Genomic DNA, 22,119 nt, shown 5'->3' on the forward strand with positions numbered 1-22,119 from the left:
TTACTTGAGTTCCTCGTAAAAGTACATGCCAAAGGCTTGCTCTCTTTGTCCGTGATGCTCACTTCCCACTTGAAATCGTCATCGTGTCGTAAGGGATGCTAGGTTGCTGCTCCGAGCCTCGTATTCGGAAATCAAAATTCTCGCAAAAGCAAGCCCTAGTCAAGATTTTGAGGGCGTTGACGACGAACGGACGGACTGTAATCCATATATGGCTCAGCGAGCTTTTGGCACAAGGCAGATCATAGTCCCGCAATGGTCCGTCCTCCAGGACTCTGGCCTGGTTTGTGATGCCACGAGACCCTATGCTTCGAAGGCTTAACAGCGGATGCCGTTCCAAAAAATATCCCGTGCATTTCTTATCCCTTTCATGTGATTAAGCCTGCAACCACAAACATTTGATATCGGCGAATGAGACATGCCGAGCCAAGTGACATGAGATCCTCAGCCGCAAATCGATACATCGGAATTTCGGAGGATTATTTCCACTAGCTGTATTTCCTTCAAATACCCGAGACGTGCGTGGACATATCGATCCGCTTATGCTCTGTCTGGTTTACAAGTTGGGCATTATCAAACCATGCCACACATCATCTCACAATGAGTACTACTATCAAGCTTCTGCTGCTTTTCGTGGCCTCTAGTCCCTTCGCCTTCGCTTTCCCTCCCTCCAATCACCCGACTTTCGGGGCACAGGGACAAAAGGCCATCGGCCACAATGATCTCTTCATTCCTAGCCCCCACAATCCCGTTCCGTACAAGGAGCCGTTTGAATGGGATGAGAAGATCCACTACTACGAGAAGCATGTCAATGGTTCCGGGCATGGTTATTATCGGCGATCTTCGTGCCCTGGCGTCAATACACTGGCAAACAGAGGATTCATCAACCGTTCTGGCCGCAACATTAGCTACGATGAGATAGCCCAAGCTGCACGTGTGGTATGGAACTTTGGGGATGACAACGTAAGTCACTTCTCAAAACCCCTCTGAAGCCAGTGCTCTAACAGGTCTTTTAGATTGAAATTGTGCTTGGCCCTACCCGCAAAGAGCATCCTGGCCCGCGCATCGACCTCCACATGTTCGCCGACGATGCCGTCCAGTTCAAGATCAACTGCCTCGCAGCTCCGACTCGCAATGATCGAGGGGTAGGAGATAATGTCAACCTAAATAAGACATTGCTCAAACAACTGCTCTCGGCTTCGAAGGACGGTGAGACCTTGACTCTCGAGGACACTGCGGAGCACCATCACCGGCGCCACAATGACTCCAAAGCCACGAATCCCAACTTCAGGTTCGGTAACAACGGAGCCATCTGCTCTCTTGCCCAGTACGCCAATATGTTTGGCATGCTGGGTCGACATGGCAAGAATGGACCGGGCACCTTGCACGTCGAGGATGTAAAAAAGTTTTATCTCGACGAGGACTGGCCGAAGGACTACTGGAGGAGACAGCTGCCATATTACTCCCCCGAGGCCAACAGCTACATTGACAGAATGGCGCGTCACATCGGGTACCAGATTGAAAGACCTTACCCGCCGGACGAACATAAATTGTATGATGTTGAAGGAGATGTGGCAGTCTTTGACGTTTTACCTCCATGGAAACTTCCAGATAGGTATACGCTAAAGGAGCATGAGGGGAAGAAACCATCGGACCTGTAACGCCGTGCTATCTGGACAACTAGAATACCAACAGACAAAAACGACCCCAATTACAGCTTGTGCTGCCTCTTGGAAGGGTTAGCCTTCCTCCATAAAGCTGTAGTTTCATTCACCTTTTGGCTCTTGACGGTCAGTGCCTCGTGGAGATTCTTGTACACGCCACCGGCCTCAACTAGGTCTGCAGTCTTGCCCTTACGGTAGTCGAAGAAGACAACCTAGCCGTAAGACTGTATATCCATGATAGCCGTGACGTTGAGGTGGCGGTGGGACGAGGCATTCTACTAGATCGTTTGCTTCTGGTATCACGTACCCGCCCGACCACCCAGTAATGATTAGGGGGTCGTACTGGTAGCAGGACTTGCGCCAACCGTCTCTTTGGAGGGCTATCTCGCCTAATTTCCCGTCCTGGCGGCCTTTGGTTGCCCAGCTCTTTCCAGCCGCGCAATATAGATTTCGAGGCTATGACCGTGGCGAAGACGGCAGCACGTCAGACCACGAAGAGACAAGTACCAGGGAAGCAGCCACCGATAGCAGTTTTAACGACGCTCAATACTGTGAGGACGGAACATCGAAACGTGAATAAAAAGTATCTACAGAGTATAGGCAAATAATTATGAGCCTAGGCTCGATTCGACAGAAGAATACCACCTATGCCAGGCGGATGTGTTCCCCTGTTGCTGTATTGTTCCATAACGCTATTGCGATGCGTCGAATAATGCCCTGCCTACTCTGGTGTCTTGAGCCCCTGATCACTTAGAGTGCCAATAGATCATGGTAGTCCGAAGGCCAAGACGCACTGCACAATGTGATGAAACAAGGGAGACATCATCGTTGCTCCCTGACTAAGGGAGCAACGCACTGACCAGATCTGTTGACCGCGACAGTAGAACAATAGTAACGGGTAGAGCCAGTCGCTTCAACCATAGCCTCACAACAGAGGCGTGGCTGAACTGTCTTGGGCAGCGCCGGCACATACGTTCGGGGTGGTGCGGTAGTGGATTCCGCGAGCTCAATATGTGATACAGGTAGATGTGTGTGACCAGCTAGTCAGTGAATAGTCACTCTTCTCTCTTCTCCTCTCAGCAGCATTGAGGATGGAATATTGAGTGGCCACAGATCCCAAACGCGCAGCAGCAGCCCAACTCCTGGGAACAATGCCTTCATAATCACCCAGAAACCTATCTCATTCGAAATTCAAGCAAATTTCGTCCCCGCATAGCCTTACTGCGGCATAATAAATATCTGCGATACCCATACAAAACATTCGGCTCACCAGCTCGCTAAAGCCACGGTATTTACCACATTCGTTATATAGGTCCATCTTGAAGGCATCGTCAATACGCAACCTCATGGCTTCGGTAAGCCTCCCTTCACTCCGCACGTTTTGATAACCGAAATCATGGCGCCTGCAGCTTGGTATGAAGTTGAAGCCAGCAGGCATATCAGGGGACCAGGAGCATTCATTTGATGACCAGTCGAAGCAGGGGGGATTCCGGGCGTCCCGAGCGCGGCTAAAGGTGCCCATATCGACTTCAAAGAGCAGTCTGTCGACTTCGGCGGCTGTGCATCTATCCTGCCGTGCGACGTTGTAAGACGGAGACTCATCTGCAGCTAGAGAAGTGGCTGACACTGCAGAAAGGTTGACCAAAAGCCAGAAAGATAGCTTCATTTTGCAACGCAGTATAATGTTCTAGTAAGGTGATAGGCCCAATGGCTTGGTTTTGGCTGGCCACATGATGAGACCAGGAGGCAACATGCATTGCCAGGCGTGACAATTATATAGTTGGTAGCATACTTGCCAGAGGGATTTTAACCTCCCCAATCGACGTCAGTAACTCGTCAGGAATAAACATTCACAAGCAAGTCCAAAGGCAAAACGAGAGGCGTATCTGAATTCTGTCATCGGTAACAGATGTGAGACGGTCGTACCGGAGGCTGATACAGACGTGCGCCATTCGCAGAAACATTGGTGGGCTTCCCACCTGATGGAGGGGTAGAGAGACACGTCAGTCATCTGCACCAAAGCAAAAGCGGCAAAGTCCAGGAGGTATCGTCAATGCTGGTTAGCCTCAGCTCTTGCGGTTAGTTTACCGGATGAATACACTGTACCGGAAAATTCACATGTTGGCGCCGATCTTTGTATGACGAAGCCCTCTTGAGTCGTGACTCTGGGCAGTAGCATGTGACGGATACTTATGCATCCCAGCATTTGGGGAGGTATATCTGTAGGGCTGCAGAGGCTGAGAGTCTGGCGGAATTATGTTAGACCCTTTCTCGCGTCCTCTGTGATGTCGTGCTTGTCATATAGATGCTTTGTAACGTGAGATTTCTTAATGCAGAGAGCATAATTGCACTGGTGGCGGATGCATATTAAAGAGAATACCCTCAGGACTATCAATTTTCCCAATTCCCAGTCTGCCGGATAAGGCTTGATACATAGAGTAAGGACAGTGTATGAAACACCGCTCAACTGGCCACATGCGCGAAGACCAGCTGCCAACCCTCTTAGACGTTCAGAAGTGGATAACAAAGCCCCATGATGTCAAAATACTGGGTATGAGCTAGAATGTCCACTATCGGCCACGCTCCGTTGCAATCCGAATTCCTAATGCCTGGACATACCCGGATATCAGCAGTGGTAACAGGCGCGAGATCAGGTGTCGAGATGTAGTACTCCGGACTAATGTGGGCATAGCCAACAAGCATAGGTGGCACATGGGGGACTGGATCATTGTAATGCGTGACGCGATAATTACCACCAGCTTGATTAGTGATATACGTGCTGAGGGCGTCGTCGCCAAAACGGGGAGCGCCGAACGTGTACTATCAATTTATGAGCAAATCCAAAACACTGTTGGGATGTCCATAGGTAGGAATACCAGATCTACATTGTACCCATTATTCCTCAGTTCTGCCGCGGCGAGACTAGCGATGGCTCCGCCCAGGCTGTGGCCCGTGATAGCGATACGGAATCCGGGATTTCTTGCCACAGTGGTTCTTATTGCTTCGAGAACACGGCCGCGAGCGTCCACCCAAGACGTCCAGAAACCCCAGTGTGCTGTGCAGCCGCTGCAGATATCCACGGGTATGCGGGGAAATATAATATCAGAAAGCCAACTTCGAATCGATGCTGAACCTCGGAAAGACACGATCGTGAGGTTGTTGGTGTAGTCGACGGCCACGAAGCCCGTCACGTCTGTAAGAAGTGAACTACAATTGATTGGTCAGCTAGGAGGACTCAATGTTTTAACGTGAGTGAATCCTCTGGGTTGTAGAGAGGTCTCTATAAGCACTTGCGCGGAGCGCTTTAGGTATTTGAAGAAGTTTTTGGTGGTGGTGGTTAGGGAGGACGGGGGACGGATGAAAGCAAAAGTTGGGCTAGAATCACAACTTGAATTGTGAAACAGCCTCTATATAACGAATTTTCATTGCAAACTCACTTCTCAAATTCTGCTATGGTTGTAGTGTTCTCTGCTTGCACCAACGGGCAGTTACTAAAGTGACAAGAAACCTTGTCCCCGGGCGAGTTGTTATTCTCTTGGCAGTATGCCGCGTCAGCATACTGCTTCATAAGGTGAAGCATTGACAACAGGCTTGGGTTAACATCTGATCTCAGTTAGTCTATAAAGTATACTCGTTGCCGCTTTGGCTTACCTCTTCGCTCGACTGCTATGGAACTAGCAGAGCCGCAAGATAGGCAAAGAAAGAATGATAGGGCGAGTTTGAAGAACATTTTGAGAAAAGTCCTCGGGCAAAGTGACGGCTCTCAATTACTCTGACTACATGCCCTGGGCATATTTCTCCATAGCATGATGATCTTATACCCGATTATTATCACATGAATAATTGGGCTCACTGAAGAACTCTAACGCCACGAACTCCTCTGACCTGTATCTGACGCTGGTTTCTATGCACTTCGGAACTCAAAGCAATCTGGTAGCATGTAATACGGAATGGCAACCACACCTGTCCGAACCGCTTGACGCTTACACGACTCCCAGATAAAAAATTCTAATTCCCTACCGAAATAGTAAGGCTCTTGAAGATGATACTCCTGATTGCTCTCGCTACCACCGAACTTCGGGGACTTGGTTGCTCACATACATATTGGCCTTGCAGAAAATGGGCGAATAAGAGGATTGTTTCCCATTTAAGTTCAAGTAACCTTCAAACAACTCTTATCTTTGCAACACGATGGAGCCTCCGAGGGTCGAGTTAATTGGTTGCGAGCCAAACATAGGGTTTTAGCTGCAAGCTTCGGGTCGCGCCTTGAAACTGGATTTAACACCCACCCGGTTTGTTCCAGTCCTTTCGGCCACCAAATCAACGTCCTGTGCATATGGGATTACCAGCGAGGACAGACATGTAGGCAGATTTAGTCAGTTTGCACTATTGGATATCCTTCGTCAGGGAGCTCTGCATAATCCATGTCCCGTTTTACATTCCGTTATGCGCGGTCTCCGCCTCGAATGCTGGCACAGAGATATCAGACTGCTAGAATTTGGCTCTACTCTCCTTAATCGGTCACCCATCGCCATATGCGTCAACCAGAGGGATTTAAGTTCGGGAGCGGCAGACGACGAGAGTGATCAGACATAGTGTGTTTCTACAGTTCGATTCTGGATGCTGCAAGCTCGGAATATACCGGAAAGGGCGTTTGGGCTGATGCCTCAAGGGGCTGATGCCAGGAAGGACGCCAGCCGATGGGGTTGATGCCCAACTGAAGGGCGCCTTGGACGTGATAATTACGACAATACAACTCTATTTAGGTCTTCTAAGGAGACATTTCTTCTAGCTATCTGGCCTATTACCTTAGCATGAAGTCTTCCTTGTTCCAGACGATCATAAACTAAGTTCAGAGAGTTCGGACCCGGCACTTCATCCTAATCATTACATGGAACCTGGATTCTCCACCGGCTTACTGGAAACAGCAAGGTTATTATATAAAAGCATAGGTTTATTTGGAGATAATAATTCGAAGAAAACTAGATTTAGATCCTTAACCAGGTTCCTATAGCTTCGAAAGGGAAATATCTCCTTCTCTCGCACTGACTTCGTCCGCGGCTTTCAGGCAAGTTACACCTCTTCTTCTTCGTCGATAGTTGCTAAGTTAAACTATAAGATAGGAGGTCTTCGAGAGCGGATTCACCGCACACAATATCATCTCAGGCTTCGAGAAGTCAGGCATCTATCCACCAAATCCCGAGCCGGCGATAGCATACCTTGCCAAAAAGCAGCTTCAGTCGAGGCAGGATGTTGACCCGGCTTTTTCCTCGCTTCTTCCTCATAACACCCGCTTCCAGACCGCCGCAGATACCGCACAACGCCTCTCAGACCGCTATGGCGATGTCTTCCGCTCTCCAACGCGTGCCGGGCTTCGTCAGATACGCAAGGTCGTCATAGAAGCCGTGATACTCGAGTCTACAGTCACCGCTTATGTAGATAGCCGGCATGCTCGAATTAAGAAACAATATAACGCTAAGAAGAGGGGAAAGAAGGCGAAGCTAGTAGGTAATTTCTCTCATAACATGAGTCTATAGGAGATTCGAGATCAGTAAGAGGAGGTTATCGCGGAAACGCGGCAGAAGGAGGAAAAGGCATAGGTCCGGGCCGCTCGCAGCTTCATGATATAGGAGATAAAGAAGATCAAGGATGAATGGCGGCAGAATAAAGAGAACACTGTCAATAGCGTGAAAAAGAAGCTATCGTGGGCTTAGTGGCTTAAGCATATAGGAAAGGATATCGAGTATTATTCTATGGAGACGCAACGGTCAACTATGCATCAGATGCTTACCCAAAAGCCTGACAGCTTCATAATAGATACATAACTGCCGCAAGAGGTCAACGAAGCTATTCACGAAGCTAGCTTTGCCCCGAAACCGCTCAGCGCAATGGATTGGACCGCTCTCGCAGGAAGTAATGATAGCGTCACTTTCCAGCTTGGCCGGGCTCCTGCCGAAGAAGAAGAAGAGGATAAAGATGATGATGACCTCCCTCTCTTTAAGCCTCCACAGCAAATACCCTCGCCGTCAGAGATGCGTTCGTCGCCGCCGGTTATAGCTTTATCAGCATCATCGCCGCGGCTGCCGTCCTTGCCGCCTGAAGACCCCTTAACGCCGTGCCCGATACGGCCTTAACACCACATATCAGGGATACAGAGGATCACGAGAAGCATCAAGCAAGGAAGGGCCGCATAAGAAGCCAGCCCGAGGGGCTAAAGAGACGCTATCACAGCCAAATTTGTATGGGGATCCGTCCAGCAAGGCGGCGGCCTTGGAGGCTTAGGCGGCGGCTTCTATCACCGATATCATCAATATCATCAATATCATCACATCAGGCATCGCCAATAGCTTCAGCCCGCCCTTTTTCAGCTTCAAAAATCACTTTTGACGGCCACCAAAACTCAGAGGATGAAAAAGGCGGCTGTTCAAGAGGGGAAATATTGTTGAAATGAGCATATTATGTTGGTTAAAGAAGAAGAAAGACTGGTGCTAACCAGCGGAAATTATTGACAAGAAGACATCCACATCCTCGCCACCAATGGATCGGAATAGCCATTGATCCGTTAAACAATGGATCTCAACAAATATGGCCTCGTTGATGTCTCACATTTTGTGGCTGTCTCATAATTTTGTGGCCAACCTAGCTTGCTAGGGTGGCTCGCCTGGGGCCCTAGCCCCACATGAGCCAACGGGTAGTTGTCCGACGGGAAGGTTATTTTGCGGGAAGACGGCCAGGATCCGCGCCTCTCTTACATAGCCCCATATGAGTTATGTCAGCCTGAACAACCATGGAAATAGTACAGTAAAGCACAAAAACCTGGATTATGCCACTAATAGTCGAAGCTATGTCTCAATAACTAAGGAGCAAGCAATTCGCGAGGCTATAGACCTAGCTAGAGGTATTGGGGCGCGCAAAGTATGCTTAAAACTACTTTGGCCGCTCTGGAGTGCATGGACTTGGCATTTGACCCTCTTGAGCCTCACGACTGTTGCCCGCTAAGGATGAGCCAGGGCGCACAGAACTTTCCATATGCACGATTTGGTCAGCAAGTTGTCACTCATGCGGCTTTACAACGGCATGACATGGCAACGGCGAATTTTCCCAAGTAAGGGCATCCTACCGCAATTTAACTAAATGTCGGGGATTAGTTAAGCATCTTGGCTCGGTTGTTAAAGACCGTCTTCTTCACCTATCATGTAATACCGTCATTTGGTAAAAAGATCAAGGGTCAGGTAAACGATAATGAGCAGCAGCAGTGTGTTGATTGATTGTTGTCTGAGGTTGTCTCTTGTGCGGGGTATTCCATCCCGCAGAGTTACTTAAAGCATACGGCTAGATTACTAACGCAGTTGTTTCATGAGGCCGTGAAGATCATGCCTACCCTGCGACACGAGACATTCAACCGTTTCCTCTTCGTTGTGTTAGAACATCAACGTACGACCAGGGCTGCTCGATTAAGTGCCGCAGCTGGGTTGAGATATTCGGCGACCGTAGGGCCACCGTAGGCAATATCAATATGGTCGTCGCGACACCCTCAAGTAGGTTCTTGACTCAACACAACCGCCGTCCTTTCGCCCAAATATATCAACCCCCATGGAGGAGATCGACAGGCCGCGGAAGCAGAGATCTGTCGTCGCGCTGCGGCAAGGATCCAGGGGCAAAAATGTCCCGGCTTCATTTACAGCGGTAACGTTAACCCACTGCTCAGAGTCAAGGCGCCCTCCTTTGCCCAGAGCGCCCAGGTGTGAGAGGGTCTCGGACGGTGCAAGCCGACGAGTCGTCATCACCTGGCCCAGCGGCCCGAGGCTGGTGTGGAGGCGCGTTGCTCGCATCGCAAATATTTAAACTTAGCAATGCCAAAAAAAATTACAATTAAGGTCTTAGCATCAACCACAGCGCGTAAGCTAAAACATGGGCTTGAATTTGGAGGTGGTGTGTAAGTAGTGTTTCGGAGCCACGGTGGTGCCAAAGAAAGGGAGTCGTTTTTGACGGGAGTTAGGTGACAAAACGGATCCTCCTCGGACTTTTCAACGAGCATCTTGTAAGCTTGAAGATCAAATTTAAACAGAGTTATATTTCCAAGCAGCATAAGTCATCATCTAAACCATTTTTCCCCCTCTCCTTTTCGTCCTTGTTTTCGCCGCGTACACCTCTTCAGGAGTGACACAGCTGTTAATGACTGAATCTTGACTCCTCATTGGTTGCTGCCTTGCTCGGTCGCCTCTGGAAAATGACGCTCTGCCATTGGCCAAGAGCGCCGGAACAAGATGCTGCCAAGCAGGCCTCTCGCCCCGAAATAGAGAAGGGCATGGCTCAGCTGCTGACCACCAGAGGTTCCTGATAATTCCACAAGTCCTCTTCTGGATACCTTCCAACCCACGACGCGTCTTAGGTATCAGCAAAGTAAGCCCGTACCCCCATCAAGCATCCCAAATACCTAAGTTCTGAACATACAGGAGAAATCCCTCAGTTCTCACTGGCTCAAAAGTCTCATCAATGGCTGAAGCATGGGGATTGAAGGCATGAATCAAGTGCATTGGAAGTGTTGAGACCGTAAGACTAAGGTGGTCCGATCTGCTGATGGCTGGGATGTGGATACTATGTAAGGAGCTGTGCTTCTCTCAGACACATGTAACTTAGACCTTTCAAGAACAACACATCATCTTCCACTCCCGCAATATTGCTTTATCAGGAAAGCAATTGCTAGTCAGCTACTTTTCTCCTCAATCAATCAAGCAACCATTCAATCTACAACCACATCTAGGCCATCTTTCAAGGTGCCCAGTTGGAGACACTCGTCAGTTTAACGTCATCCTGACTCTATTGAGAGTCATCTTTTATTAACGTGCTTTTCCTTTGACAACATCATGATCACTACATCCTGCAGTGGCACCACCGTTGTGATTATGCTCCGGTTAATTGCCGGAGCCCAAGAGCAGCAGTGAAGTTGGCGTGAGATGTAAGCAAAGAATACACTGAGAGAGATAGAGAATGCTGTGTGCCATTGAGGAAAAGCACCCGGTAAGAAAGCACCAGGAGAGTGGGGAACCAAGGGCCTTAGCAACCTCTGTCGCACAAACCCCGAAACCCATGCTTTCTGATCGCACCCAAGCCACCCGCATCGGGCCTCAATAACATGGCCTTTCGAGGAGAGAACCACTGTATAACCGCCTTCAACACTCGGTTCGAATGCGGTCTGCATGAGACTAGTCGTATCATGCATCGTATCGGACATCGCTATCATATCGGTAAACTCGGCTAGAATACGGCCTGCATGAAGTATATTCGAACGGGACAGGAATCATGTCCGACCGGAAACACGAAATGTGAATGTGATGTGTGGCCTCGTCCGTCGAAACGACGAAATGGTGATCTCAGTGGCTTGAGTCGTGCTCTGCTTTTCATGTATGGCTGAGGCAATCTCCGGAAGCAAAAGCTTCCAAGGTAGATAATTAATCTCCGTTTTGTTTGTGGCTGATGGTTAGGGGTGGTCTGATGACTCCTTGAAGGGCATGCAATTCTTCGGGCAATGCACGACAAGAGTTGTCCGAACAAACCGTGGATGACCGCTTGTCACGCCATTGCGGTTAGATATGCCTAGAGAGCTATGTCACATTGGACTCATGGGCAGATGCCTAGGTGTACGATTACGTTGCCTTTGGGCTTTTAATTCTTAAAATCTAGAACCCCCCAGCCACCAAGAACACATCTCCTTGTCTACCTCCCAACTACCCTGACTTAACCATGAACTACTTATATTAACTTATAGAAGCTCTCACCATGGCTTCCACCCTAGCTCCGCTCAACCTAAATTTCACCCGAAAGGCACTCAACAACGTTGACGACGTCGCCGGCCGTTGGCAGTTCGAGGGCGGCTCCGTGACACAAAACAACCAGCACGTTGCCAACTACGCCAGCACCAAGCGCGTGACGCACAATGGGACCGACCAGGACGGTCAGAACACGGCTAGCGTTACAACCACCATCTTCTTCATCGGCAGCCACCCGCCCGAAAACATTACGCTCGAGGGTGCCCATGACTTTAGCTCGGGCGACCAGACCGGGAGCGTGAGTGCTTCATCGAGCGCGCATAGGGCGAGGATTGGGAAGCAGTATACTAGGGATGGGCCTACGGGGAATGTGCAGATTCTGGGATGAGTGTTGAGTGCAGGAGGTAGTAAGGTGGGCTTCGGGTATACGAGATAAGATGTTAATGGTTTTGAAGGTATTCGATCAGAGGGATCAAAGTTCGACATTGCTGCTAGGCTTACATATTAATTTCACATGCTGTTGGAAGAACTGAGAGTTCCCCCTTAACTTCAGGATCAAGATTAAAGTTTGAAGTCCTACGATTAAGGTTCAAAGTCCTAGATGGGATCATTCAAAGATATAAGGTCCCAAAGGGCCTCTCATTGAGATCATAAAAAACTTAACTAAGAATAATTACATCTCGACAAGAAGAACTACCTATTGTCAAGTGCACTCAGCATCCCTGCGTGACACAACAACAAGGAATGGATGCTCCGATATGCTAATGAGAGTTTCCGGGTTTCGTCGTTCCAGCATGACGTAACGCGTCCGGAAGTGTTTCCTCGCAAAGACCCCGGAAGTACTTAGGGCGGATCCTCTGCATGTTGATCGGAAGGAGATCAGGTCGCGACTCGAGAGACGCTCGGCTATCAAGCTGGCAACGTCCGCGGGAAGACTGGCGAGTGTAGGCATTGCATGTGGTCGCTTGACTATGCTTTAGCTAGTATTGATCGATCGTTAGCCTTGCTGAGTGCAAAAAAAAAAAAAAAAAGCTCGACACGTCACTGTGAATATTGAGGTTGTAACCTCAAATGTCTCGTGTGATGTTTTAACTGGGTCGGAATGCGGGGAACTGGTGGGCTGGCCCAGCATTTTAAAGCCCAGGATGACCGCCCTTCCCCTGGCATGGGTGTCACCGGTGTAACCCTCATCCTTATCCTTTCTTTTTCCTAACACTCAATAATGCCCCCCCTTTTTCTTCTCGCTGGACCCCTGTCACATATCACCACCAGGTTCCACTGTAGTGCGGTTTAGTGCCTGAGGCATATCAACAATGGCCCAAGCCCTGCTGAGATAAAGACCGTCAGCATCACCAGTCGTTTCATGAATGTCATCTAATCAGCAACCCCTTTTTTACGATCTATCCCATATCAAACTTCGTTCCTCAAGGCTCATTTGGGCAAACCGCAACCGGTTTGCGTCTCCTGTATTCGTAGAAGCGCATGTCACGTGTTTTCGCGGCAATCACGAGCAAGATCTAAACGCGTGTTAAACCGATGATCTACCGGCCGGGTCAATCAAAACCAAACCAAAAACAGAGGCGTTCAACTCCGTTGCCCAATCGAAACCAACGACTTTTGGCTCTTCATCACGCAACTGCGAACCTCGTCTCTCATCCCTACGCTGAATGACCCACCTTTTCACGCACCAGACTCAATCGCTCTCTATCGCATCACCTTGAACCCTACTGCTTCTTCTCGAGCCCCACGATGGCCAGAACGAGGACGAAGAACGTCGACACTAGCCTCAACACTCGCGCCACGCCTCGATTGCGCACCGTTCAGTCCTCGTACATTTGTCGCGTAAAGCCAAACGCACAAGGCGCGTTGATCCGACGTCAACGGTCTAAACCGCGAAGCCCGTCATTCTTACATTTTCCTTCGAGTCCCAAGCGCTTCTACGTGGAAAAGGAGGGTATCCTTCCTACCGAAGACAGCCCATTGCAGGGTTTTAGTTATTTGGATGTCCCAAGGTCTGCCATTTCCCAGACTATACGCCCGATTGCCCCCTATGCCATAATGGGAGACGAGACCGTCGACTCTTCAGGTCCCGGGCTCCACGGGGCTGACCTTACCCTTCGCGATCACGATGATCCGCCCGACCTCGAAAGACAAACAAAACCGACATCTCTAGACAAGATGGGGGGCGGAAAGGACCGCGAGGACTTGGAAGGCAAGAAGCACAGGAAATCGGCTGGGCGAAAGAACATAAGCAATTCGGAGGAGCCAACTGATGCAGATAATACGGCTGAATTGGCCGAGCCTAAGGAGAAGCGAGATGATACAGAAGAGCCGAGATACGAAGTCGAAGCAATCGTCGGTTACTCCATCAAAAACGACACCGAAGTTGAGCTCAAGGTCAAATGGGCTGGCGACTCCGAGCCCACGCTCGTCGATGAGTGTACGTTTCAAGAAGACTGCCCACTTATGCTTTACAGCTACTGGCAAGACCTGGGGAGCCGCGAGAAGGCAACAGGGATAAAAAATTTGTTCCACGTTTTTAGTATCTGCGATTGGAGGGTCAAGGAGAAATTGGAATTCGAGGTACACTGGGTTGGATACCCGCCTGAGCAGTCGACGTGGGAGCTTGCTTGGAGGGTGAAGGATTTCGCGGAAGAGATGCACGCGAAGTATTTGGAGACACGCCCAGCTGCGAGAAAGGCTTGGGAAAAGGAGAACCAGAGAAGCGTTGGGGAATCTGCTATGTGATGGCCGATCTTTTGGTTGATAACGTTATGGCATTCGTAGAGGGCCTGTTGGTGGCTTATGGTATTGCTCGCTACTTAACGTGATAGCACCGTCGTCTGTGAGACAGACAATTGAGCGAGTCCCATCGATATAGTCTTGAGGCAAGTTGCTCGCTTCGATGCACTCCACATCAAGAGGCATCAGGCTCATTCGAAATTGAAAGGATAGCACTAATACCTGTATGATAGGTGGTGACTGTCAGAAAAGAAGCATACAACAAGGATGCGAACCATTCAATTCAATCAACCGAATGCACCAGTTGCGTTGAGTTGACCTGATCAACCAGAATCTCTAGTGGAGTTGATCAATTGCGAGTCAAATTGAGTTGAATGTCCACTGGTTGAAGTCGTTGACCTCCAAGCCAAGCTATTTCCACCCTCGCTCTTCCATAGCTATTATTATAATGACGTGAGAGATAACCACCGTCCAGGTATTTTTCGTACCAGGTCGTTGACTCGCCAAGTGTGAGAGACTATGCAGATTTGTCTATGCCCAAAGAGAACCTTTCATAACCTGGACAGCCGTGCCCGCCAGCTTGACCTTGTCAATCTTGGAGTCTTTTACCTCCACTTCGACAACAATGTTGCTTTCCTTGCCCATCTCCACGCCTTGCGTGATGTTATACCTGCGGCTCGGAGTCTCCTGCTTGTCTCCCACGGCGCTGAGGAACGAGCTCAGGCAGCACGCGGCAGCACCCGTGGCTGGATCCTCGAACTGGTGCGTGATCATGCGCGTGCGCAGGGAGACGACGGGCTGGCCGTTTTCATCCTGGCTGGATCCGGTGGGGACGTAGCAGTACCTCCCCATGAAGCCGCTCTGTCACCCATCGTCCAGGAGCTTGTCGATGGAGAACTGCGTGCTGCTCTGCTGCACCTCGGTGAGGAGTTCCAGAGAAGGCAACTCTATGAGAATGAAGCTCACGCCATTGACGACGCTGAAGATGGGCGCGTTGAGCTCGATCTCCCGAATCTGCGCATTGGACGAGAGCTCACTCGCCGACAGGGACAGGTCACAGAGGTGCTTGGCGTGCAGGTGCACGTTGTGGGGGATACTCGCGCTGGCAAACCTCGGGTAGCCCTCGCTTTGTGTGATGGGGATCGGTCCCGCCTTAGTGACCAGCGTCTCAACGCCTTCATCCAGCAATGAGACAGCCGTGCCCACGGTGGGATGTCCCGCAAAGGGGATCTCGGCGAAGGGCAGGAAGATGTCGATGCTGCGTTGCTTATTGGTCGCCGGGTCGGGCACGTCGTGCACAAAGACGGTCTCTGAGAGGTTGAACTCACGCGCGATGGCCTGCTTCTGCTCCTGCGTCGGCTTGGGCCCGGAGGTCACTGGACATCTCCTTCCAAGAGGCGTCCTTGCCATTGACGACGCTTGTTCCAAAGCCTAAGCCCGCTCTGTTACGCCAAACTCCTCGCGTGGCACTGCCCTCTTCTCAAGCCAACGATCTCGAAGGTTTCTAGTGGCCTCGTGTAACTCCTGGCATACTGATAAATCCGTCATGCCTCCATCTCTTATCGATTCATATGTGGTCCTCGCTATATCCGCTCAGAATTCACCATTTACTTCCCAGATCTTACTAATTATATGCCGGAATCCAGCTAGCTAGAATGCATTGATAAGATGAATACTCTTATATTTGATGAACATCTCGTCTTGCACACGACAGTCCCGCAAGCATTGAGGTAGGCGCAAGAAATAGCGAATGGTATCGAGATTCATCTCGAGCAAATCAGCCACCATGAGAGGTTCGTCCCCCTCGCCCAGGCGAGACTACAGGATGCCAGTATTTGTTAAGGATTGTGGTTTGATTTTGATCCAGAGGCGGCTGGATTACCGCCAATAAGCTGCGACTACCTGTAATTTGATAAATGAGAGTAGCGAAAAAACACAATTTAAAAGATCGCCATCGAGCAAGCAGAGTTCCAATTCATTAGCCCAAGCCCTCACCTAAGGTAATGATAAAGTGGCTCGACTTAAGCTATAGCAAAAGAACACACTAAGCCATAGAGTAAGCGATATTTAGAGAACTGAAAAACAAAAGAGCAGTCTTGAAATCCGGCAATTCAGAAGCATCCAAAACCGAGTTACTTAGGTGCCGCTAGGGCTAACACTTATGCCGACTCGTGACGGTTACCTCATTCAAGTGCGAATATCCTTGATATGTTAGCCGCTGCTATGAGTTGAAACGGTCCGCGAGTTACATACCACTTTACTCGTCGCACTGGTTCTTGTTGTCCAACTTGGCACTTTCACGAGCCAGCATCGCCGGAGCCAGCATCCCCGTACGGGTGGTAGTGTGTCTTGGTTGGCTTACAAGGTTTGGTGACCGTGACTGTGACCGGCTTGGTGACCGTGACTGCTGGCTTGGTGATCGTGACCGTGACTGGTTTGGTGACCGTGACTGCTGGCTTGGTGATCGTGACCGTGACTGGTTTGGTGACCGTGACAGTTGTGCACGGCGGGTAGTAATCGCCAGGAGCAGCGAGAACCAGTGGCATGGAAAAGAAGGGTGCAAGAAGAGTGAAGAACTTCATTTTGCAGGATAAACCAATAGGCTGAGATGTGTGATGCAAAATTGGTTTGTGGCTCTGAACAGGTATTGAGTATCAACTTAAGGCCTGAGTCCAAGATAGAGCACAACTGCTCGTAGGCTGCCGAGGGGAACAGCCTATATATAGACAAGTTGTTGTTTCAATATCTCCTTGTACCATTGCAAGATTATCTCCAGGCGAGGATCGGTAACTAGATGGGAGGTCCACAACAACTATCAAAGCGCTGCTTTGCACACTTCGCGTTGGGGGTACATTGATCTGAGCCCCACTTGCCGTCTGGCCTCATTACTCCGTACCACGGAGAGTGATCCACAATAATGATCCACAACACCAAGAACTGTTCAGGCTGCAATAACGACGGAATGATCTCCCCTCTCGGATCCAAGGTCTCGTCAGGATGCACGTCTTGAGCAACACAAAGAGTGTCATTTGACCACTGACGACCGCTCGAGCCCCGTCAAACATAGCACGGCCGATCACGCGCCCCCCAACCCCAAGTAAGCCACCTCACCTCGACCAAGGCAACTTGCAGTTCAGACGGCAAAGTACAAGACTATTATTAACGTGCTGCAGGTTTGAGCATCATGCAGCAATGGCCAATGCATTTCCGCCAACGTTAGCTGAGAAAACATCACATCCTGCCTGTTTTATCCGCCTTAGCTACTGCAGGTAGACAAGCAACTCATAGTCTTTATATCGTGTGAGGTAAGACAGGAAGCTCGGTTACAACCAACACCTACAATACAGCAGCAAGTATCTTGCTTTGAGGGCGACCAGAAAACGCAGGCCACTTATAGAATGGTGGGTCTCTTTCAATCAAGGCCCACGGGTAGTAGGCTCTAAGCGATCACCACGGGGCGGGCCGGTTTGCCCTACAACGATTTGATCTGACAAAGTATGCGGGGTAAGCGATGGTTTCAGCTGCCCACTAGTGCAACCTCCAGAATAACGACGGCCAATAATTTTAAATCTAGTCGCACTTGAAGCTAAGTGGACGGTTTCTCCCTTCACTACCCCACCACGATTTCTCACTCCGTAGTATACGTCTTCCTGTCAAGGCGTAAGTAGCAGGAACACAGGGTACATCAGGGGACAGTCAATTCTAGTGGTATCGCCACGGCAGGAGTGTGGCCTCCACTCATGTGATCAGCCTAGCCTAGTTTAGTATGTGTTTCCCGGCTATTCTGACCCCTAGCTAGCAGGCACTCCCTACAAGGGGCGCCCGGGGCAGCAGCCGATGTGCTCAATCAAGTCTCTCTCGAACAACAACATGAAGCGCAGCTAGGGCCTCGACACTTCCTTTAAGACGGTTGTGCCTTGCCCCTCCCACACTAGCCATCGACCCGCCAAGCTGAACAAACGCTTCCCCGCCCTCGGGGTCGCCCACCCCTACACCCGCCCGCCGATCCGGCAACCGAAGGTCCGATACGGTACCCATGTGTCCCCGCCACGGCTCGATCAGCTGCCTGCAATTAGGCACCTATCTGGCGTGTGCTCAGGTCCGCCCTGCTTGTAAGACCCGACCCCTGCGGCAGGGCTGTTGTGGCTGCAGCCGGTCAAACAAGCCGTCAATGGGGTCTGCGACAAGGGTTTCCATCAAAACCAAAAACGGGAATGGATCCACGCAGTTTTCTCTTTCCCCAGAGAGGAGATAACGAGATCATTCCACCAGGGTCTCTGGTCCGCGTCGAAGCTATCTCCTGAGTGCGCAAAGACCTCCGACCAGGTCACGATGAGGGGTTGTAGCCAATAAAAATGCGTAAAATTAACGGCACTTTAATTCCCGGTCAAATTTGGTGGTGATAGAAGTCCCAACAATGCTGATTAGGGCAGATTGCTACATCACAGATACGGCAGCCGAAGTTAGTCTGTTTCCGCACATTCGGCCGCTTCCTTTTTGCATTACCGCTGACCTCCCTAAGAGGATTCCATTCCTGACACTTTGCTCGCACACGCCCCTGCTGACAGCCTTGACAGGCTAAGCAGTCTGATTTGACATGGCGGTTGACATGATTGACCTCTCGATTGATGTGTTCCCGCCGTAAATCGGCGCTTTGGAGGTCACGCTCGTCCCTGATAGGTAGTGCTTCCTTAGTTGACTGTTGTGACCGTAGGTGTTGAACAATTCGTTGCAAATACAATCTCGCCATTCCCTATGATTCGTATATCTCTTCCAAGGTGGCTTAGGACCGTGTAGCTGAGCAATATAGCTGTGGACTAGGGCTACATCTAGGAGGAAGGTCCAGCAAAGTGCCTGCCATGCGCCCCGGCGCAGAGGATGATCGTACGCATAATACCCTCTTATCTGATCACCACGGTCAATGTGATTCATCTCGTTGTTATAAGCAGCAGCCACTGTCGGTATATCTATCATCTTGACGGCTTCCTCACCGAAAAAACGGCGTATTGGCTTGGCTTCTGATGTTAATGAGGACGGCCTCTTCCTCTTCCGCGTGACACGCTCATCGTCGGCGCCGGTGAACACGGTGGCCAGAAATAACACAAGCTTGCTATCTTTCCAAGCGATCTGGTTGACCTAGGGGTACGGCACGATGATAGATAAGTAGGGATTTCTCATAGAATGATATCTCAGTCTCGTACCTTATTATCAGCGGTCGTGATCACCTTGACCTGGTTGCACTCATAACTCTTCTTGAATTTGCCGTCATCGGTCTTATCCTGCAGCAATTCTTGATGGATACCACAGTTCTTGCGAGCCGTGCCTGTAGCCCTGTGGCCATGGTTGCGAAGACTTCGAAAGAGATTTGACGACGAGAACAGGTTATCCACAAAGACGTGATATGTCGCTTTTGGCATCATACCGTAGGATCTCGAGAAATTCTGTCACATCGTATCACCAAGGCCGCTCTGACACGCGGGCTGTATGACCAAGAAGGATCAAAACTTGGATGAAGCAGATCGTGAGGAAGACTTCGTCATAGCTGACGAATACGACCCGATCCAAGGAAGGAGACCAACTTCAGTCACTCATTCAGTTAGAAATCAAGAGCTTCAACGCACAGTCAACATCCCTCGTCAAATGTGACAATTGCCTTGGTTAACGCGACGTGGTTGGGGAACGCGTTCTAGATTGCGAAAATGTGGGGGGCGTGCGTTAGCCCACAATAGCTGATACCTAGTACTGCATAGCTATAATTAACAGTCGAAAGTAGACTCTATCTGTGGTTATCTGGTGTAGGGTAAACCCCCGCTAGGATCTGGATCTCCGACACGCTTTTATGGGACCGCATAATGCACCGTGCTATATCAATTATTTCAACTTTTAAAATGCATGAATTGATTTGATTGAAAGGAAGAGTTCGATAATTTGATTGATTGATTGGGATGATTGATTGATTGAGTTGACATATGATGAACGCTGTGGATATGTCTCTGGGATCTCGGTGGTACGAGCATAAGAGACACGCCACGCTCTGAAATTGTGAGAGGGACTTCGGAGTCTGAAAGGCCGTTGTTCGGTGGATATCAACTAAATTAGTGTTGTCTCTTGGCGTTAACCAACAGAATACCCGCTTCTCCCTTTTTCCTTCCTCCCTACTTATTACTCCTGCCCGATTAATTAGATGCTGTGTAAGTCAACCAAGTTTCCCATCAACTAGCCCCGTCGCATCTCAAGACTTCAACAGACGTATGTCGTATCGCCAACACCTAGCACAAACACCAATGCAAACAGAGTCTCAGGCCGCTCAGCTTCAGTTTACCTGAGGCCTCATGCTCAGCCACCTGACCTCCACATGAGCAGGCAAAGCCCGGAGAACCTCTTCGTCCATGTCCGGCTGCAGAAACGTCACAAGAATCAAGTCAAATGTTGCCAGATGGTCGCTGTTCCACTGCCCATCATGAAGCCTGGGTACACTGCGGATGGCGTCTTGAGAGACTAGGCTATCAGCCCAAGTCACATCAACCTCCCCAACGCTATGGAGCGTTTTGAGAAGCTCAAGACCGGGCGAGTGGCTGAGTGTCGATTGACCCTTCTTGAAGCCCATGCCGGCAGCCAGGACGCGGGATTTCTTCTGGCCAAGCCCGCTAGATGACGTCTTGGTGCGGAGTTCCTCGAGGATTTGCAGTGCGATACGCCGTGGCCGCTCATACATGCGCCTCGTTGCTTCCTCCAACAGTGGGAAGCTGGAGTTGGATAGCAGGTAGAACGGGTTGACTGGGATGCAGTGACCGCCGACACCCAGGCCGGGTGTGTAGTTCATATAACCAAACGGCTTAGTTGCAGCCGCCCGGCAGACTTCATACGGGTCGATCCGGTGAGCAGTGCAGGCATCGGCCATCTCGTTGGCGTATGCAATACAGATCATACGCTGACAGTTTTCGTATAACTTGGTCATCTCGGCGACCTCTGGCGACGAGACGTGCACAATGGTGTCGAAGACGGATGAGTAGAGGCGCACGATGGCGTCGAGAGAGCCAGGTCGGAGATCTTCAAGGGCAGAGACGATCTTGGGAATCGAAGAGACGGGCGGGTCTGTACGACCGGGGTCGACACGCTGTAGATTCGTCAGTTATCTTAAACGCGGAAGAGACATAGAGGAGTGCTTACCTCGGGAGACATGCCAGCAAAGAAACCCTTTTGCATGGCCAGTGGGCCCAGAAGCTCTCTCGTCATGCCGACGGCAATGGAGCTTTCAATGACAATCGTTGCACCAGGGCGAGCATGCTTCTCCACGGTCTGAAGCGATTTGCAAAGAAAGGACGTATCGACGGTGTGATCCTGGCGCAGGAGGGTAGGTACTGAAATCAGAAAGTGTGTGGCCCGGCGGAGGGCAGCGGCATCACATGTGTATTCGATGTTCTTAAGGTCTTCAACAACCTCCTGCGTCTGTGCGGTCCGGAGATCATTGATGCGAGTTCTCGAGACGTCGAAGCCGATGACGGGATATGTTGATGAAAAGGTGCTGACAAGATGAGACCCGACATAACCAACCCCCAAGACGGCCACTGTAGGTGCATCACTGGGCGAGATTGCTTGAAGGCTGTCATCTGTCGAGGTAGTTGCTGACTCCAGAAGACCATTGAGGTTCTTGTCCAGCAATGGCGTTGAGGTATCCGATGGCGGTGTCTCGATACCACTGCTCCGCATGTAGTGATGACTGAGCCATGGCCGTTCTGAGAGACCTTTTTCAACCGTGAGATCAAGCGAGAGGGATGAGCCTCTCCGAAGAGTATGGCAGCATGCGTCGGCTTGGGCCATTCCGTTGCCAAGTTGATGATAACTGGTACCTCTGGCCTCTTGAACTCAAAGGCGAACAAAATAAAGACCGCTTGTGATGCACTGGTTCAGAACGTGAAACGAATGATTGGAAATGCACTTGAACG

General features: G+C 50.2%; 6 protein-coding genes across 6 annotated transcripts; 3 read left to right on the forward strand and 3 right to left on the reverse strand.

The window, feature by feature from the left end:
- Positions 1-597: 597 nt before the first annotated feature.
- MRS44_016985 (uncharacterized protein) lies at positions 598-1,658 on the forward strand (the record flags this gene model as incomplete). Its single annotated transcript, XM_046273036.1, has 2 exons — positions 598-960; positions 1,014-1,658. The coding sequence occupies 2 exons, from the start codon at positions 598-600 to the stop codon at positions 1,656-1,658; spliced, it is 1,008 nt and encodes a 335-aa protein (XP_046127231.1).
- A 2,257-nt stretch (positions 1,659-3,915) lies between these two features.
- Positions 3,916-5,391, reverse strand: MRS44_016986 (uncharacterized protein; the record flags this gene model as incomplete). Its single annotated transcript, XM_046274190.2, has 5 exons — positions 3,916-3,969; positions 4,281-4,481; positions 4,538-4,868; positions 5,099-5,264; positions 5,313-5,391. The coding sequence occupies 5 exons, from the start codon at positions 5,389-5,391 to the stop codon at positions 3,916-3,918; spliced, it is 831 nt and encodes a 276-aa protein (XP_046127229.2).
- Positions 5,392-11,441: 6,050 nt separating this feature from the next.
- MRS44_016987 (uncharacterized protein) lies at positions 11,442-11,819 on the forward strand (the record flags this gene model as incomplete). The annotated part of the gene is made up of 1 exon (XM_046274189.1): positions 11,442-11,819. The coding sequence occupies one exon, from the start codon at positions 11,442-11,444 to the stop codon at positions 11,817-11,819; it is 378 nt and encodes a 125-aa protein (XP_046127228.1).
- A 1,361-nt stretch (positions 11,820-13,180) lies between these two features.
- MRS44_016988 (uncharacterized protein) lies at positions 13,181-14,179 on the forward strand (the record flags this gene model as incomplete). The annotated part of the gene is made up of 1 exon (XM_046277415.2): positions 13,181-14,179. One exon carries the CDS (start codon positions 13,181-13,183, stop codon positions 14,177-14,179), a length of 999 nt encoding a protein of 332 aa, XP_046127227.1.
- A 525-nt stretch (positions 14,180-14,704) lies between these two features.
- On the reverse strand, positions 14,705-16,755 carry MRS44_016989 (uncharacterized protein; the record flags this gene model as incomplete). The annotated part of the gene is made up of 3 exons (XM_065617521.1): positions 14,705-14,990; positions 15,042-15,549; positions 16,536-16,755. The coding sequence occupies 3 exons, from the start codon at positions 16,753-16,755 to the stop codon at positions 14,705-14,707; spliced, it is 1,014 nt and encodes a 337-aa protein (XP_065473593.1).
- Positions 16,756-18,751: 1,996 nt separating this feature from the next.
- On the reverse strand, positions 18,752-21,994 carry MRS44_016990 (uncharacterized protein; the record flags this gene model as incomplete). Its single annotated transcript, XM_046274188.2, has 4 exons — positions 18,752-19,309; positions 19,375-19,614; positions 20,496-21,290; positions 21,344-21,994. 4 exons carry the CDS (start codon positions 21,992-21,994, stop codon positions 18,752-18,754), a joined length of 2,244 nt encoding a protein of 747 aa, XP_046127225.2.
- Positions 21,995-22,119: the final 125 nt, after the last annotated feature.

The sequence above is a fragment of the Fusarium solani genome (genome assembly GCF_023522795.1).
Source record: "Fusarium solani strain SB1 chromosome Unknown bctg00000013, whole genome shotgun sequence".
In the NCBI taxonomy this organism is placed as follows: Eukaryota; Fungi; Ascomycota; class Sordariomycetes; order Hypocreales; family Nectriaceae; genus Fusarium; species Fusarium solani.